At 39.9% G+C, this 20,931-nt stretch overlaps 1 protein-coding gene across 1 annotated transcript in view; it reads left to right on the forward strand.

Moving 5' to 3' along the window:
- LOC126457490 (phenoloxidase 1-like) overlaps positions 1-20,931 on the forward strand; it is a 196,304-nt gene that overhangs the window by 67,560 nt on the left and 107,813 nt on the right. Inside the window, exon 6 of the mRNA XM_050093790.1 lies at positions 3,660-3,862. Coding sequence (XP_049949747.1) covers positions 3,660-3,862 — 203 coding nt within the window. The remainder of the gene's footprint in view (positions 1-3,659; positions 3,863-20,931) is intronic.

Below are 20,931 nucleotides of genomic sequence, written 5' to 3' on the forward strand. Positions count from 1 at the left end.
TCGGTGCCAGGGTTGAGATGCGAGGGTCTGCAGTTTTGGCCACGGTACAGTCATAGTCACTTTCTGCCATCTCAGTCTCGATGGCTGCCGGCATGCAGGGCTCGGGGAGTTGAGTATGAATCCTGGCTTCAGGCAATCAGGGAGATCACAATAGTTGTGCTATGCAGCTGCATGAAGGACTCTTAGTACTACATGAAAGGATAAGATGCAGACCCGAGTGCAGCGGTGGAGCAGCCCCTAGCTGGCATCCAACCAGAGCATCATGTGTGTGCACTTGCTGAGGCCCCAATTTACGAACAACTGGTGCTGTCTGTGTTAATTGAGGGGTGCACTGAGCACAGGTGTGCCATTCAGTTATGGAGCTGCTGCACAAAGACTGGCGTGCAGGTTGTAGGCAGTAGATGGTGCTGCTCAAAGAGGCCACCTGGGATGGTGAGCAACTGCCTGTACTCAAGCTTAGTGATGGACATGCACAAATAAGCTATGTAGGTCACCCACAAACCTAAGAGGAATAGAGGCATATTGGTAGACCAAATTGCAGAGTGGCTTGTAAGGGCAGCGCTTTTTATTGTGATAAAGTGCACCCAAGTTTCCGTGAGATTCTAAATGAATGAGAGGTAAACTTTTGTCTGCATCCATGGTGACATGGCAGGGGCATGAGACCTACTTGTCTATAAAGGCCTTGCCCACTGTGTCCACAATTATAATGGACAGCAACATGGCTTTGGGCCACTGGATAAATCTGTCCATGGCCATTGGATGATGGTAGGAGTCATATGGCTTTCATAAGTATGTATGAGAAGTGACGATTCACAAGGGAGAAAGAGGCAATGGGGGCATGCACATGCCTGCATACTTTTAATTGCTGGCATGGGATGCAGTCACGGGACCAGTTGTTGCAGCTGCACTGGCTACTGGAGTAAACAAAATGCTCCTGAATGAGTGCAGTAGACACACAGTTGCCATGGAGCCAGCTTGCAGAAGTGTGAGGGATACTAGGGGTGGACACACTCTGAAGTGGGTCACAGGTATCCAATACTGGTGCAAGACATAATAGTCCATTGGAGTGGTAAGGGTGCAGGATCATCTAAGGCAATCAGTGACTATGTTTTCAATGAAAGACATGTGCCACAGATTATTTAATACCCTGTATAATATATTCCTGTTGTCTGAACTGGCAGTGTCAGATCTACTTTCACTCCTTGTGACAGATACCTGTTGCCATGGGGCAGTGGTCACTAGAACCCAGAAATGAAACCCATCCACTGAGGGGCAGAAATACCCAACTGCCTCATACACACTGAGGAGCTTGCAATCACACATGGCTCAACACTGCTGTGACTCTACGAGCTTTGCTAAGAAAAACACCAGAGGTTGTGAAGTTCCCATGATGCATTGCTGTAGGACTGAATCTATGGCAGTTTTGTCATTGGTAACAATTGTTATGGTATGGTCAGGTGGGGGTAGGCTAGGAGGGCACTAGTAAGAGATCTTGCTACATTTGCTACTGTACATGAGAAATGGAAGGAGAAATAGATAAGTGACAAACAATGACTTGAGTATGTAAATCAGATTATAAATTATGTTGTACTTAGTAGATATATGAAGATCTAATTGACAATGTAAAAACTCAAATGGAAGGTTGTGTGTGTGTGCCAAAATCATCAGATATTTGGGATTATTATGGCTACAAGAATATTGCATGATGCCTTGGTAGATAATCAGAATTGTCTTGTATTTTCATTGTTACTATATATCCAATGGATAAATGGAACCTGCTCATTACATCTTCAGCTGAAAGACTGATTTTACTACAATCACAGATTCCATGTAACCTGTCACCTGCTCCAATTATACTGATTCCATGTACAAAGCTGACTCAATCCTAGCCCTCTTGAAAACCAGGTGATACATATGTCTCATTTGAAGTCCTATTACAGTCTTGATCTGTGGTCTAGTAAATTATGGTAGTGATTTTAAATGACATGCTCAGAACTGCATGTATACAGATTATTGTAATTTAGAATTCTGTAATGATGATCTCCTAGTTGTTTCAAATTTTCCAGTATTTGCTTAAAAAAATACATCATTAACATGCATAGACTCTCATTGACAATATGTGAACTCTGTTCGAAAAGTGGCAAATTTTCACCTATTAACACAAGTTCTTCTCACTTATTTTTCTTGATCATTACTGTTTGCGACACTCACCATTACGGCTATTTATAAATTCATCCTGTAAATGTATAGGAAATTGTCTACGAATAATTTATAAAATCATAAAATATAGCTCAGTTAATTTACAATATGAAGAGAAGAGTAGTTATATGTAGCAATTATATGCATGATGAAATGAAGTCACTTTATTTCATTAATCAATAGATATTGTTCAAATAGCTTTCATGTTAGTTTCCATTTTCATGGATGGAGTTTCAGGCATGAAAATTTATGGTGACTTTTGTATCAGAGTCTGTGAAGATTGTTCCAGAAACAATATTTTATACTTCAAACTGAATAACATACGTCTGCAGTAATGCTATAGGCCTACTTTTGTTAGGAGTGAAAATTTTGAGTGTACTGTCTTATAAATATTAAATATTTCTTTGAATAAAATTTTTCTTGAAAGAATTTTTGTGTGTTGACAATTGACTAAATAAATATCAGAAAAATATAGCCCTTACAGGAATTTTGATGTTTTAGGTAGCAGTTCCATATAGACTAGACACGTACTATAATGAAAAAAGTTAAATGTAGTTGAAGTAATATCAGGATAAATGGATCAGTTTCACCTCGCTAAGTGTCACACTCCATCTTAGTAACATCCCTAAAAGTGATACAGTTATTTACGATTAATTTTGTATACATTTTAATAGTTCAACTTGCTGCAGGATTCCAACAACTCTCATAGCAATCTGATGATGTGCAGCCACAATAAAACAAATTATTCCTCTGTCATGTGTGTATAACTTTCTTTGTGTAATCATTAAAAGTACATATTCCAGATGTTTATTCATAACTATTTAGACATGGAGTGTGAATAATCATTCCTATTTATGGGATAGACAGACTGGTATTAATTATGCCTATTTGTTAATATCACAAACAGACATAGTTTAAATAACTGCCTCTCTTGACTTCTTTCAGTTTCATGAAGGTTTTATTTTATGATAGAAACCATAATACATGTTTTTGCTAAATAAGGTAATGAGCTTGTACTACATGAGTTATTTTCAGTTATCGTGATGCAACAATTGCATCTGGTGAGTAATTGACAATAAGACAAATTAATGAATAATTTTTCTGAAAACAAAGTACAAATGGTGCTTACTTTTCTGCAAAATGGAATAAACTTGTGTTTTCATATTTGTATTTCAACACTGGATGCTTTGAACAAATAGAGCTGTTATGAACTGATAATATAAATGTCTGATATTAGACCATATGTTGAAGTTAAGTGAAGTGAAGATAAAATGAAAAAATAATTATGTTTTAGGGGCTTAGATACAGAACAATCCATGTTGTACTAATTTGTTTCTCAGATAACAGAGGCGTAATCAAACAATGGAAAATCCTTGATGAAGTAATGACAATATTTTCATAATATTGTCAGAACAAAGACATGTTTTATTTATTACTAACACCCACTTCACCTGTTATAGGTTCCTATTGAAATTCCTATGGATTACACTGCTTCTAACCTTGAGCCTGAGCATCATGTGGCTTATTTCCGTGAAGACGTTGGAGTTGGACTGGTTTATTGGTACTGGCATATGACATACCCACAAAGAGGACCTCCTGAGGTTTTAAGGAAAGATCGTTCTGGGGAATTATTCTATTACTTCCATCAACAAATCATTGCCAGGTTAGTACATATTTGTTACTCATGGTTCAAACTTTATTTCACTGACAGTACACTGCTGTAGCATAAACTGTGTATTGTGAAAGCCCGCCCAGTTTAACCTTGCGGTCTAATGCACTGCTTTCCGGGCAGGAAGGCATGCCGGTTCCCAGCATGAATTCCCAAAGTGGATTAGTGTCGAGGTCTGGTATGCCAGCCAGCCTGTGGATGGTTTTTACTGTGGTTTTCCATCTACCTCAGTGAATGCAGTGGTTCCCCTTATTCTGATTCAGTGACACTATGTTGGTGATTGCTGTGCAAACACTTTCTCCACATATGCATACACCATCATTACTCTACCATGCAAACATTGGGGTTGCACTCGTCTGGTGGGAGATGTTCCCAAGGGGTCCACTGGAGGACGTACTGCACAATAACCCTGGGTTCGGTGTGGGGCGGCAGTGGGATGAGTGGACTGCTGTAGCCTGTTGTGGGGTTGTGTACCACTGTGGGCTATGGCAGGGATGAAGCCCCTACATCATTTCTAGGTCCCCAGTTCCATACAATACAATACAATACAATATGTGAAAAACAACTAGTAATGTACCAGTATGTAAAAGGATGTTTCTTATTTCAGTAGTATAGCTTAGAGGTCATATATTGTTTATAGGGTTATACAGGACAAAAATCCTTGGTGTTAATGATTAAAAAAATTAATGTCTCAGTTTTACACATTTACTTAACTTGCAATATGTTGCTGCTTTATTGGTGGGTGTAAAGAAGTTGATGAAGTCCATATTGTTTGATTAACTTTCCATGAAGATTGTTAAGCATTACCAAAATGATGGGTCAGCACTTTACTTAAAATAGTGTACACAACACACTGATTTTATCAGACAATATTACGTATCCAAAAAATATAAAAATCTGACATCAGGTTGACATTGCTTCTGAGGACAAAATTCTGCTCAACCATGTTAACAGTAATATGTAACACATTCTCTCATTGTTCATTACATGCTTTTTACAAAATTACAATCAAAATTTTCTTAATTTAACAGATTTAGAAATGGTTAAGGCAATACTCTATTACAGAGTTTCCTGCTTGATAATTATGCTACAAACTCATAATACTATCACACAGTTGATTACATAATAAAGGACATACATTAATTACAAATTACTATAGCAAATTACTACAGGTCCCCAGTTCCATACAATACAATACAATACAATGTATTGTAAAAAACAACTAGTAATTTACCAGTATGTAAAAGGATTTTTTTTATTGCTGCTTTATTGGTGGGTGAAAAGCATTTGATGAAGTCTACATCTACATCCATACTCCGCGAGCCACCTGACGGTGTGTGGCAGAGGGTACCTTCAGTAACTCTGTTGGTTCTCCCTTCTATTCCAGTTTTGTATTGTTTGTGGAAAGAAAGAGTGTTGGTATGCCTCTGTGTGGGCTCTAATCTCTCTGATTTTGTCATCATGGTCTCACAAGTTATACGTAGGAGGGAGCAATATACTGCTTGACTCCTTGGTGAAGGTATGTTCTTGAAACTTCAACAAAAGCCCGTCCTGAGCTACTGAGGGTCTCTCTTGCAGAGTCCTCCACTGGAGTTTATCTATCATCTCCGTAACACTTTCACCATTACTAAATGATCCTGTAATGAAGCATGCTGTTCTCTGTTGGATCTTCTCTATCTCTTCTATCAACCGTATCTGGTACGGATCCCACACCGGTGAGCAGTATTCAAGCAGTGGGTGAATAAGTGTACTGTAACCTTCTTCCTTTGTTTTCGGATTGCATTTCCTTAGGATTCTTCCAATGAATCTCAGTCTGGCATCTGCTTTACCGACAATTAATTTTATATGGTCATTCCATTTTAAATCACTCCTAATGTCTACTCCCATATAATTTATGGAATTAACTGCTTCCAGTTGCTGACCTGCTATATTGTAGCTAAATGATAAAGGATCTTTCTTTCTATGTATTCGCAGAAATTTACACTTGTTTACATTGAGATTCAATTGCCATTCCCTGCACCATGTGTCAATTTGTTGCAAATCCTCCTGCTTTCAGTACAATTTTCCATTGTTACAACCTCTCGATATACTACAGCATCATCCGCAAAAAGCCTCAGTGAACTTCTGATGTTATCCACAAGGTCATTTATAAATATTGTGAATAGCAATGGTCCTATGACACTCCCCTGTGGCATATCTGAAATCACTCTTACTTTGTAAGACTTCTCTCCCTTGAGAATGACATGCTGCATTCTTTTATCTAGGAACTCTTCAATCCAATCACACAATTGGTCTGATAGTCCGTATACTCTTACTTTGTTCATTAAAGACTGTGGGGAACTGTATCAAACGCCTTGTGGAAGTCAAAAAGCACGGCATCTACCTGGGAACCTGTGTCTATGGCCCTCTGAGTCTCGTGGACGAATAGTGCAAGCTGGGTTTCACACGATCATCTGTTTCGAAACCCATGCTGATTCCTACATCCAGAAAAGTCATTATACTCAAATACAATATGTGTTCCAAAATTCCACAATTGATCGATGTTAGAGATATAGGTCTATAGTTCTGCACATCTGTTCGATGTCCCTTCTTGAAAATGGGGATGACCTGTGCCCTTTTCCAATCTTTTGGAATGCTATTCTCTTCTAGAGACCTAGGGTACACTGCTGCAAGAAGGGGGGCAAGTTCCTTCGTGTACTCTGTGTAAAATCGAACTGGTATCCCATCAGGTCCAGCGGCCTTTCCTCTTGTGAGTGATTTTAATTGTTTCTCTATCCCTCTGTCATCTATTTCGATATCTACCATTTTGTCATCTGTGCGACAATCTAGAGAAGGAACTACAGTACAGTCTTCCTCTGTGAAACAGCTTTGGAAAAAGGACATTTAGTATTTCAGCCTTTAGTCTGTCATCCTCTGTTTCAGTACCATTTTGGCCACAGTGTGTCTGGACATTTTGTTTTGATTCACCTACCGCTTTGACATAAGACCAAAATTTCTTAGGATTTTCTGCCAAGTCAGTACATAGAACTTTACTTTTGAATTCATTGAATGCCTCTCGCATAGCCCTCCTCACACTACGTTTCGCTTCATGTAATTTTTGTTTGTCTGCAAGGCTTTGGCTATGTTTATGTTTGCTGTGAAGTTTCCTTTGCTACTGTAGCAGTTTTCTAACTCGGTTTTTATACCACGGTGGCTCTTTTCCATCTCTTACGATCTTGCTTGGCACATACTCATCTAATGCATATTGTACGATGGTTTTGAACTTTGTCCACTGATCCTCAACAGTATCTGTACTTGAGATAAAACTTTTGTGTTGAGCCATCAAGTACTCTGAAATCTGATTTTTTTCACATTTGCCAAACAGAAAAATCTTCCTACCTTTTTTAATATTTCTATTTATGGCTGAAATTATCGATGCAGTAACAGCTTTATGATCGCTGATTCTCTGTTCTGCGTTAACTGTTTCAAATAGTTTGGGTCTGTTTGTCACCAGAAGGTCTAATATGTTATTGCCACAAGTTGGTTCTCTGTTTCACTGCTCAAAGTAGTTTTCAGATAATGCACCTAAAGAAATTTCACTAGATTCTTTGTCCCTGCACCCGTTTATAAACGTTTGAGTCTCTCAGTCTATATCTGATAAATTAAAATCTCCACCCGGAACTATAACATGGTCACGAAATCTATTCAAAATATTTTCCAACTTTTCCTCCAGGTGCTCTGCCACAACAGCTGCTGAGCCAGGGGGCCTATAGAGACATTCAATTACCATGTCTGAGCCTGCTTTAATCGTGGCCTTCACACAAATTATTTCACATTTCGGATCTCCGTCAGTTTCCTTTGATACTATTGCACTTTTTATCACTAAACACGCCTCCACCTTCATTGTTCAGCCTGTCTCTATGGTATACATTCCAATCTGACTGTTTACTCCTGGTTTCAGCTAACTTTCCGTCCCTAGTACTATGTGGGCATTGTGAACGTTTATTAATGAGAGCAGTTCTGGGACCTTTCTATAGACGCTCCTGCAGTTTACTATTACCAAATTAACATTGTTATTCCCTGTAGCGTTTCACCTACTGCTACCTTGTCGCGTCTCAGGAGGTGTCTTGTCGGGCCTAGGGAGATAATTTTCTAACCTAAAAAACCCACATGTGCCCTCCACACATACTCTGCTACCCTTGTAGCCGCTTCCTGCGTGTAGTGCATGCCTGCCCTATTCAGGGGAACCCTACATTTCTCCATCCGATAGCGGAGGTCGAGAAATTTGTAATCCAGATCTCCGCAGAATCGTCTGAGCCTCTGGTTTAAGCCTTCCACTTGGCTCCAAACCAGAGGACCACAATCGGTTCTGGGAACGATACTGCAAATACACTCCTGGAAATGGAAAAAAGAACACATTGACACCGGTGTGTCAGACCCACCATACTTGCTCCGGACACTGCGAGAGGGCTGTACAAGCAATGATCACACGCACGGCACAGCAGACACACCAGGAACCGCGGTGTTGGCCGTCGAACGGCGCTAGCTGCGCAGCATTTGTGCACCGCCACCGTCAGTGTCAGCCAGTTTGCCGTGGCATACGGAGCTCCATCACAGTCTTTAACACTGGTAGCATGCCGCGACAGCGTGGACGTGAACCGTATGTGCAGTTGACGGACTTTGAGCGAGGGCGTATAGTGGGCATGCGGGAGGCTGGGTGGACGTACCGCCGAATTGCTCAACACGTGGGGTGTGAGGTCTCCACAGTACATCGATGTTGTTGCCAGTGGTCGGCGGAAGGTGCACGTGCCCGTCGACCTGGGACCGGACCGCAGCGACGCACGGATGCACGTCAAGACCGTAGGATCCTACGCAGTGCCGTAGGGGACCGCACTGCCACTTCCCAACAAATTAGGGACACTGTTGCTCCTGGGGTATCGGCGAGGACCATTCGCAACCGTCTCCATGAAGCTGGGCTACGGTCCCGCACACCGTTAGGCCGTCTTCCGCTCATGCCCCAACATCGTGCAGCCCGCCTCCAGTGGTGTCGCGACAGGCGTGAATGGAGGGACGAATGGAGACGTGTCGTCTCCAGCGATGAGAGTCGCTTCTGCCTTGGTGCCAATGATGGTCGTATGCGTGTTTGGCGCCGTGCAGGTGAGCGCCACAATCAGGACTGCATACGACCGAAGCACACAGGGCCAACACCCGGCATCATGGTGTGGGGAGCGATATCCTACACTGGCCGTACACCACTGGTGATCGTCGAGGGGACACTGAATAGTGCACGGTACATCCAAACCGTCATCGAACCCATCGTTCTACCATTCCTAGACCGGCAAGGGAACTTGCTGTTCCAACAGGACAATGCACGTCCGCATGTATCCCGTGCCACCCAACGTGCTCTAGAAGGTGTAAGTCAACTACCCTGGACAGCAAGATCTCCGGATCTGTCCCCCATTGAGCATGTTTGGGACTGGATGAAGCGTCGTCTCACGCGGTCTGCACGTCCAGCACGAACGCTGGTCCAACTGAGGCGCCAGGTGGAAATGGCATGGCAAGCCATTCCACAGGACTACATCCAGCATTTCTACGATCGTCTCCATGGGAGAATAGCAGCCTGCATTGCTGCGAAAGGTGGATATACACTGTACTAGTGCCGACATTGTGCATGCTCTGTTGCCTGTGTCTATGTACCTGTGGTTCTGTCAGTGTGATCATGTGATGTATCTGACCCCAGGAATGTGTCAATAAAGTGTCCCCTTCCTGGGACAATGAATTCACGGTGTTCTTATTTCAATTTCCAGGAGTGTAGTTAGCTCAGATTCCACCCTGCAAGCAAGGCTTTCTGCTTTCACCAACTCTGCCAACCACCTGTATGAACTGGGGATGACCTCTGAACCCAGACGGCAGGAGTCATTGGTGCTGACATGAGCAACAATTTGCAGTTGGGTGCATATTGTTTGACTAACTTTGAATGAATATTGTTAAGCATTATCAAAATGATGGGTCAGCACTTTACTTAAAATAGTGTACACAGCACACTGATTTTATCAGACAATATTACATATTCAGAAAAGATAAAAATCTCACATCAGATCGACATCGCTTCTGAGGACAAAATTCTGCTCAAGACTTCCATGATATAGCTTCAACCATGTGCCTTAAATAGATTAACAATAATATGTAACACATTCTCTCATTGTTCATTACATACTTTTTACAAAATTACAATCAAAATTTTCTTAATTTAACAGATTTAGAAATGGTTAAGGCAATATTCTACTACAGAGTTTTCTGCTTGATAATTATGCTACAAATTCATAATACTATGACACAGTTGATTAAATTATAAAGGACATACATTAATTACAAATTTCTATAGCATTTCAGAATCAGCTAAATACCAGTTGTTTAAAACATAAATGTTAGTACAGTGACACAATGAAGTGTGATACTGAAAGTAATCTGTAATGAATAGACACAAATGTGATAAGGGTATCATAAACTCTGGTTGACACAATGTGATTATAGTATCACTAGATTCACAGTGTTTAGTCACTTTCAGCCATGGTACGAATGGGGGGGGGACCTTGTACGTCTCTGTTTATGTAAGACATGTGAATAAGACATAGAAAATCATATGTATGGATGCTATAAATAAAGTGACACGGATCTTTACTTTTTCTGTCCAAAATATATTAGCAAATTGTAATAATGAATCCAGAATACATTTTCTTACAGAATTAATCTTAATATAACAATTAAGTGCAACTACATTCAAAATATTAAATGAAATTCTCAAACTGCTTACAGCAACATGCTTGCTTAAACAAGATTAGAAAGTTATGTTAGTTAGGCAATTGCTCTTTATGCAACTAATAATAATGTTTCTCCAAATCTGGCAATATATCACAGTAAATCAAATTTCTATTTGTGTCTCCTTCACTTAGATGGTATCTTTTTTTGACTAGCTTTAACATTATCTTATTTCTATTAAACAGTTAGTTAGTTAGAATTTTAATTATTTCTTCACCAGTACCTCAGATATTTTCATTCAAGTTGTAGTTCACAGTTCAATCCAGATATTATCACATTTATGAAATTGACTCTAAACAATACCAACATTTCTCTCATATCCTTTGTTTTACATCCGTATATTCTCACACATCATGTACATTCCATTCTTAAGTATACCTGCATTACTTCATAGTCGCTCCCTAAACTGTACAGAAGCAGTGGTCTAACAAGAATGCCCTTGGGGGTTTATAAATAAGTAAAAATGAGAAAACAGCTGTTTTATGGAGCATACCATTGTAGATTTGTATTGAACTATTTTTAGTGGAATTTGCAAAGGCCGATGTCCTTACAGACTGCTCTTGGAGTTTGTCTTTTCGTCTGTATTATGTTTGTGTATGTTGAAGTTTTTATTTATCTAATTTAAGTTTTTATCACATATTTACTTGTTTCTAAATAAAAATGCAAGTCTATAATAGGATCAAAGATTTTTGAAAGTGAGGCCTGTAGGAATCTGTTTGCTATGCATGGCGCATTGCTGTTATAGCTCTTTCTTGGGTCAAGAAGGTGACTGAGCTAGTAGTTGCACTATCTCAGAATATAATCCCATTCTGTAGAATGCTGTGGAATTGGTCAAAGTATGCAATTCAGTGTGGGAGCTTACTTTGTGTGCCAGTAAACATACGCTGTAGCATGCTTCCGTCAGTGTTGCATTTGTTTGGTTATGTATTTATGCCTTTTATAATCATGTTCAAGCCATATACCCAAAATTTTGTTTCCATTAAGGGTGTAATTGCATTGAAATTGTCACAGGGGTGTTGGGAGCTTCCTCCCTTAAAAAAAAAGTTAAGAAAAGTTGTTTCTCATGTATTTGTTATTTGCATCAAACTGGTCATTCAGCTCCTCTGTAGTTTTATTTATGTTTGCTTACAGTTTTTTTGGGATCGTCCTATAAGAAGGATGGTAGTGTCAACTGCAAACAAGGTATTTGTTTGTGATTCAGTGCTTAGATCTAGGTCGTTTATGTACAGAAGGAAAGAACTGGCCCAAGAATGGATATTTGAGGGCCTCTACTTTTGTTCTGTCATTCAGTTCATGTGTTATTGCAATGTTTTATTTCCAATTTGTTAAGCATGAGTCGAACCATTTTAATGCAATGTCTCTAATGCTGTACTTTAGGAGCTTTTCCAACCACACTTTCTGTTCCAATATGTCAAAAGCTTGGCTTGGATCTAAAAACTACCAGTAGCATTTTGATTTTTGTCCATTGCTTCTAGAGTGCTTTGTAAAAAATTATGCATATTTGTAGATTTATTTTGCTGGAAACTCTGTTGGACATTGGTACGGATTGTGTTCTGATCCATGAATTTCATTAATCTGTTATATATAATTCTTTCAGTGATTTAGGGAAAACCTGCTGTAAAGAGACTGGTCTACAGTTTTCTAAATTTGCTTTGTCAACTTTTGTAAGAATAGCATCTCTATGACAATATTAAGACAGCCAGAAAAAATTCCTCTTGATCACATCTGCAAGTAACATTGCAATGTTTATAATACATTCCTTTATAAAGAAGTCTGGAATACTGTTAGATCTTGAGGAAATTTTTTAAAGGTTTCTGCTAATTGAATGATTTCATTTAGGGTTGTTTCATAGAGAAGATCATGTGGCAGTAAGAATTTACTTTGTTCTGGTGGTTTATTGGGCTACCTCTCCTATCAACAATTATTAAATTTTTTGTATTGTCTACATAGTACTGCCTGAAGAGTTCTGCGCTCTCTTTGGGGGTCAGTATCTCTAGTATTGAAACTGTTCATAGTGATATTTTACTTTTTACTATCGGCTTCCTGCTTTATTACCCACAAGATTGCTTTGCTTTAATTTCATGACTGTGATATACACTGAATTGCCAACGAAACTGGTATAGGCATGCTTATTCAAATGCAGAGATATGTAAACAGGCAGAATGTGGTGCTGTGGTCGACAATGCCAATATAAGACAGCAAATGTCTGGTGCAGTTGTTATATTGGTAACTGTTGCTACAGTGGCAAGTCATCAAGATTTAAGTGAGTTTGAACATGGTGTTTTAGTTGGTGCATGAGCGATGGGACACAGAAGACCATTTCATGAGTGTACCATGAATATCAGGAATTAGGTAAAACATCAAATTTCTGACAACACTGTGGCCAGAAAAAGATCCTGCAAGAATGGGACCAAGGACAACTGAAGAGAATCATTCAACAAATTGCTGCAAATTTCAATGCTGGGCCATCAACAAGTGTCACCTTGCAAACCACTCAATGAAACATCATTGATATGGGCTTTTGGAGCCAAAGGCCCACTCGTATACCCTTGATGACTGCAAGACACAAAGCTTTACACCTTGCCTGGACCTGTCAGCACCAACATTGGACTGTTGATGGCTGTAAACATATTGTCAGGTTGGATGAACGTCATTTAAAATTGTATTGAGCAGATGGACATGTATGGGTTATGGAGACAACCTCATGAATCCATGGACCATGCTAATCAGCAGGGGACTGTTCAAGCTGGTGGAGGCTCTGTAATGGTACAGGGCATGTGCAGTTGTAGCGATATGGGACCTCTGATATGTCTAGATACAAATCTGACGGGTGGCACATATGTAAGCATCCTGTCTGATGACCTGCATCCATTCATATCCATTATGCATTCTGATGGACTTGGGCAATTCCAGGAGTTAATGTGGCACCTCACAAGTCCAGAGTTCCTACAAAGTGGCTCCAGGAACACTCTTCTGAGTTTAAACATTTCCACTGGCCACCAAACTCCCCAGAAATGAACATTTTGGAGCATATCTGAGATGCCTTGCATTGAGCTGTTCGGAAGAGACCTCCATTCCCTCGTGCTCTTGCGGATTTATGGACAGCCCTGCAGGACATGGTGTCAATTCCCTCCGGCACTACTTCAGACATTAGTCGAGACCATGCCACGTTGTGTTGTGGCACTTCTGCATACTCGTGTGGGCCCTACATGATATTAGGCAGGTGTACCAATTTCTTTAGCTCTTCAGTGTAAATTTATCATTATCAATTATTTTTGGTTGATGTACGGCTTTACTAAAAATCTGAAGGAGAGGGGGTATGTTGTGGTCTTTTCTGTATCTGAGTAATTCTCTTCTTGTGTTGCTTGAGATTTTTAGAGTTATATTCCTTACCGCGCATGTGTTGAGAGGAAACACTTTTTCAAATTATAGCTGAAAATGTCAGAGAACTTTTCAAACTTTTTTTGTTGGTGTCACACATCTGAGAAATTTCTTTCCATCTTTCTCTTGATAACAAGTGATCAACTGTTTCTACACTCTAAGTGTCGGCCACAGTTCTTTTATGTTTTTGGTTGAACAATAAGTAGTCCGAGAGGGTTACCATATGGGCTATGCATTTTGCAGTATAGGTTGTGATTACAAATACTTGGTCCAGAATAGTAACAGTAGTTTTGATAATTCTTGTTGAGGTTGTTGTTGTTTATTTTAAATCAAAGTGTCTTTTAGGCTGAGTAATAGTACCTTTTCCCAGCTTGTTCCAAGAAAATCTGTGTTAAAATCGTCACACGGTACTGTTAAATTCCTACATACATGTATCCTATTTAGTAATGTTTTAATTTTATTGAGAAATGACTAAAAGTTCCCATTTGGAGTGTGATAAAAAGTGTAAATATCATGTAACTGGAGTATGATAGATACACATAACAACTGTATTTACACTACTGATTTCTACACCTGTCTCTTTGTGCAGTGAGGTACTGAAAACTTAATAGTTTTGAATTTCAGCCTCCTTTTAAGGATTAGCCTGGTATAAAAAATGAAGCAGTCTGCTCTGCCTGTGACCAGTGTTCCATGAGACAGAGAACATTGGCAAAATAAAGTTCAGTGTCTAAAACTTTGTAACTGGTTGGACATTCTGGTGGTATATGGAGAGAGACCAGTCACAGCAATTTATTTTTCTGGATTTTGAATTACCATATAAATTTCCTGAAGGGTAATTCACAATATACTTCATTAGTAACCCCAACCTCTCACCTTTCTAAAACATCATGTCAGTAATAAAAGTACATTCATTTTATTATTATCTGATTGTTAATGAAACTATTTTCAAACTCGTTACCAACTTATATTCAGCTATTTTTATTTCAAACAGGACAGGAGTGAATATTGTTTCATTGCTTTAATATAAGATGGCCACTGAACATGTGGGTTGACCCTTTAAAAAGCATTTCTCCCTCAAGAATTATCATGCATTTTTTGGTTGTAGTGGGATAATCAATACCAGATGTTACATAAGACAAATACTTCCCCACTAATCTCTGTACCTTGAAGGTTGACACCGTCTTCTCCAATACGACTACTCATCAGTTTTTAACTTCATTACTGGAGCATGACAGTAGAAAATACAAGGCGAATCCTCCTCTTAGTATTGAGACCAATTAAGGATAGCAATTATTTTTCTAGTCACAAGCAAATAATTATTTGAAAAGTAATACAAACACAAGACAGAATGAACTAGCAAAATAGAAATGATTTAAATATAGTGCTATTGATTTTTCCTTCAGCTAATTGCACAATAATTAAGAATGAATGTCACCATATTCTAAAATTCATCAGCTTAGCATCAATTTGAACTTATGTTATGTTCTCTTAATATTATTGCAAATTCCACAAAAGTTTCAATTCAATAACTAAACTAAGCATTGTATTAGTAAATGAACTAGTCATATGTTTGCCTATATCCTAGCCAACAAAATAAAAGTCTAGATGTTTTCTATTGTGCAACAGAAGGGAATACGCCAATAACAAGCATACACGAACATTACAAGCTAAACATATATTTCTGACTTCACAATACAAAAGGCTTCCTCTCTCTCTCATCATTCAACACAAACTGACTGTCGAAAGCACAAATTGTAGAGGCTCCATACCTCCACTTGCCCACATTGATCAGCAACTTTCTGTGCCCTGATGTTCCCATAGAGTTCCCCAGCCCCTTCCCCAGGGTGTGGAGCATTGGAGGGTGTGGCACGAAGTTGGCATCTGTGAGGCTTGAGGGTTGTCAGTCAACATCACTGAGTGTTGCATGGATACTGTGTATGTTTGGTACGGTGTGAACTGAGGCAGAAAGTGGTGTGGCCAACCATAGCAGGAGGTAGAGGGGCCAGCAATGGTTCTTGCACTTTTGGCAACAGTGTTGAATTTTCTGAGGTTTGCATGCTGTTAGGATCCATAGGAAATGTGCTGCTCAGGGTGGTAATTTGCAGAGTGATAATTAGTTGACATGCCAGCGAGAGTTGGGAAGACAATGACGTGAAATTCACTGTTGTTGGCAGATGGTAGGTTCTAATGTGGCTGTTGGTGATTGTTCATTATGACATCTGAGGCTGCATGTGTTGCTTCCACAGAGGTCATAGACAACTAGCATTAAGGTGATTTCATCTGGTTAAAAGTCTTGTATGTGAACCATGAGCATTTCTGGTTTGGTGGGTCGTGGTAACATCATATGAGGGACATCTGGATTGTTGCCTTCCTGTAGATTGTTCGTATCTTCTTCAGAGATGAGGATCCATGCTAGTTTTGGTCTGTTAATGGACCTTAAATGTACCTGAGAGAAGTGCCTGCATGGTATTTAGAAATGAAGAGGGGTACCTGCACATGTGAGCCAACTTTGCTTCACTGACACTCGAGGCACACATGTGCCCACTGGCAACAACCTGTGTGACACGTGGTAAAACAAAATTTCAGTGACAAACTGAGTCATTAGTTGAAGACCTGTGTGTGAGAGATTGTGTAGGCAATTGAATACTGTGCACCACATAGATGTGGATAGTATTTATCAGATCTTGAGTTATGACATATCACAAAGGAAACTGACCTCCAACCCCAGGATAGATCACCATTCACTGTCTTAGTTGCTCAGAGAAGAGGTTGTTTGAGGCACCATGCACTGCAGTGATTGGGTGGACCTGGGATCAAGCTGATGCAGTGCACTGTGCTATTTCTAAAAGTGCACTGGTAGAGTCTAAATCAGCAAGCATCAGGTGAGAGGTCAGAGTGCAATTGTTGAAGTGGAGGTAGTGAGGCACATAGCACTGTACTGAGCTGTCTAATTTGTCAGCAAGACACATTATATGTTGTGGTGCTTACTGGCTGGAAGTTTGGGCTGTGGCCATCTAGTGGGGGCATGGCCAAGCAAGCTGGTGCCACTGCAGTTTGACATTTGTCAGAGCCCATTGTGTGCATGCACATCTGCAAGGGACGTCTCGTGTATTTTCTGACACAGGTTGTCATTGGCCAAGTGTAGTTGCTGTGATTCGACACTGGTCTTCTGGAGTCATTCTTGGATAATGTTGATGGTTTGAATGATGTTAACACATTTTTGTAGAAGTGGACCTGATGCAGGTCATAGGCAGATGTGACTGTTCATTCTTGGCCTGTGGTGTAATTGGTCAAGAAAGCCCTAAGGTGACCTGCTGTGTGGAATAGTGGAATAGAGCACCATGGATGAAGTCAGGTGAGAGGTGGAATCTGTGAAGGAAGTTAAACCCTGTCTTGGTTTTAACCACACTGATGATGTAAAAGGTCCAAGGCCAACTTAGCTCATCCAAAAGTGTATCCACACTGCCGTGCATGTGGATAGAGTCATATTTACCTGCATGTACCTGCAGTCTTAAGTCTTCAGAGTGCAGTTCAAATGTTTGACAAGGAACAGTGCACACATCTGAACCCATGTTGACAAGAAAATATAAGTCTGTGGAAAGGTCATAGATATCCAGATGTCTTTCAGAGGGCATTGTTTTTATATAAGAAAGGCAACTTGGTGACATGGCGGATAGTGGCACACCTATCGTAGTCCACTTTGTCAGTTTTTGGTAAGAACAAGGCTGCAGAGAGTTGTTGATGGCAACATCAAACTGCATGAGACATGAGCAGTGACACAGCTGCCAGGAAAGGCAAGGGGGGCCAGAAAATATGGCTCAATGTTTGCAGCTGGCTGTGTGGTGCTGTGTGTAAACTGGGATTCGACATGTGTGAAAGGGCCCATGACATTAGCTTCACTTGAGATTGGATGGCCCTGAGTTTCTTTGGAGAGTGTGCCAGGTGGACAGTGATGCACAAAGGTATGCTCAAAGTGAGGTGCTGTGTTAGTGAATACAACCTGTCTGCTTGGGCAAATTTTTTGTCTAACAATTTTGTATCATGTGCAATCACTGCAAGTTGTAGCTGAGGCAGGAGTTTGATAATCCATAATGCCCAAATGGCCGGGTCTGGTATCAAAGTGGGATCCACTAGTGAATGTATTTGATTTCACTGTTGTGAAGGAGATTCCTCTGTGAGCTGCTGGTCAAAAATCATGTGTTGTCCATCTTGCTCAGGCGTGCAAGCAGTCTGTTGCAGCAATGCTGTTTTTGCTGTGTTGTAATTGTTGTGTGTCAGCAGTGATAGGACATCGTCACTGATTAATTCTGCATGTTTGGTGAGGTGGCAGATCAACATCACAAATTCTGAGTTGTCATTTACAACATCTAGTGAAGTGAATACACACTCAACCATTGCAAACCACAATGTCACCTGATCAGACTAGAAAGGTGGATGTTTAGATTGTGGTGCAGCTCTACACTGGCTGTACCACGTGAGCTGAATAGTAAGGCAGGACTGGTGCCAAAACTATTGTTTGCAGCATGGCTGAAGCTGGGAACATGGCTTCAACATTGCACAACAGATGTGCATTTGAACTGATGGCACCAAATGTTGGTGACTGCATTGCAGTAGATGCAATTGATACGATGTCCATTCACATGGGAACCAAATGTGAATAGTCTGTGAAGCTGGTTGTTGTGTGACCAGCATGTAAGCTCACTAACAAAGGCTCTGATGGTGACAACTGTTGTTTTACATGCATTGTGTCTTGTGTAGTGAACACTGTGTTGATGAAGGTAATAAGAACACTGAACCACAGCCAGTGTCAAAGAATTCAGAGCAGTAGAGCTGCGAGAAATGATGAACACAACAAATTTGTGTCCATTATTAACAAGTGATAAAGTAATATGATATGGTATTTCAAGAATAACTCAGGGTCCTCTGCAGTTGTGTCTGCAATGTAGGTGTTTTCCGCTGTATAGTGGAAGAGAATGCAACAATAACTACCATATGTCAATATTACAAATTAAACATTTGTTTCTAACTGTGCAGCACAAAAGACTTCCTCTCTTTCTTGTCACTCAGTGTAAACTAACTGCCCAAAGCACAGAGGCTCTAAACTTTGGCTTTGGAATCTTCCCCCCCCCCCCCCCCTCCCTCCCTCCATAGTTTGTTGTAATTAATGAGAACTGAGATAATATTAGAAAATTTAATTATCAGATTTTGCTTGTTGTACAAAGTCAGCTTGCTTTCACGTAGAGAAAGTGTCACCAAAGTTTAATCACTTTACATTGTCTCATACTAGTATTATGGTTGATCGAGTTTCATGCTGGGTAGGAGTGTTCCCTCAGACAGATATTACAGTGCAATCAATGGGCAAGGACTTCAGAATGGCATGGATATTACTTTTTGGTTGCCAGCATTCCATCACCACAGATCGGGGTGCCAGTTAGAGTTGGCACTCTTCACCACAGTTCACAGCATTTGCGGCATCTCCCTCCATTGCACAGCAGCTTGCTATCCCCAGGGTACTGGCCCAGACCCCATTACAGTTGTGTCTAGGAGGAACACATATATAAAAGGGTTGATATGTTTACTAAACAGTTGAACATTTGTTACTCAGAGGTAGAATAGTCAGAACAGGGGTATGATTATCAGCTTCTAATTATCCATAAATCAGGTCAACCTAGCTTAATATCTATACATTTTTCTTATGTATGAAGACCTTTATATGCTTGCCTTATTGCAAGCGGATATTTACAAAGAAGTCACTGAAAAGAAGGATAGTTGGTATCTACACATTAATTACAGACCTCATGTGTATATGAGACATCACAGCATATTATAGTTTAATATATGTACAGATACAGAAATTAATACATCATCAGCAATGTAATTAATTAGCAACTGCTAGTGTAATTGGTTAAGAAGGTACACAAATAACCAGTGAGAGGAAATTGTGAAAACCCCACCTAGCACTGTAGATAATCAGTGGCAAGTGTTCTAGATACACAAATTCTAGCAATGTTTATGCACAGTATATTTGAACCAAGATTTAATATAAAGAACACAACTGAATCTACATGCAGAGAAAAATAATAACTAATAAGTATTCCTCTATGTACAACATAAATATGCTAGTCAGAATGTCAGTCTCTCATAGGGCACGACTTTGAAATTCGTATCCTCATAACAACACAAAAAACTTCATCCTATGACTAAATGTCTTACTGACATTTTAATTTCAAATGAGTTGGTGCTAGCAATGTCTTCCCATAGATGCAAATGTATATGTGGTGGTGATCCAGCCTGATAAGGTGCATTAATGTTTTTGACTAATTTTGTTTTCTAAACTACTGCACACAATTCATTTACAGTCCATGTATTTGCCTACTCATGTCAACATATAGTCAAAGTGCTATGTTTCTCTTTCCATGTATTTCATCGCTGACTATGAGATGTCACACAGCATTGAATCCATGCTAAATTACATATCTGTTTTTGCATGCATAATGAAGGTTCTAAAAAAGCAAAGTTTATGGATAACTGCAGAATTATTCTGCTGCCACTAATGCACATTTCCCAAAAGGTGTGTAGAATACATGAGAGGTAGGCCATTCCAGGGGTATAGCGCCACTGATTACCATGCAGGATGTCATGAAGTGGACAGCAGTGGTGCCGACTTCAAGTCTCCATATAGTGTGTACACACCTCACGATATTTACAACCACATATCTACAACTTGTCCCGCAAAACGGCAGTTATTGTCCCCATTATGCCTTAAGCCTTATTTTTATTGGTTAGCTCCTAAACAACTACAGGCACATTGAAAGTGCATGGCTTTGTTGCCTTTCTCTAGTTAGTTACGAATGTTGTCAATATGAAGAAAATATGTTTTCAAA

The sequence above is a fragment of the Schistocerca serialis genome, chromosome 2, assembly GCF_023864345.2.
Source record: "Schistocerca serialis cubense isolate TAMUIC-IGC-003099 chromosome 2, iqSchSeri2.2, whole genome shotgun sequence".
NCBI classification, from domain to species: Eukaryota; Metazoa; Arthropoda; class Insecta; order Orthoptera; family Acrididae; genus Schistocerca; species Schistocerca serialis.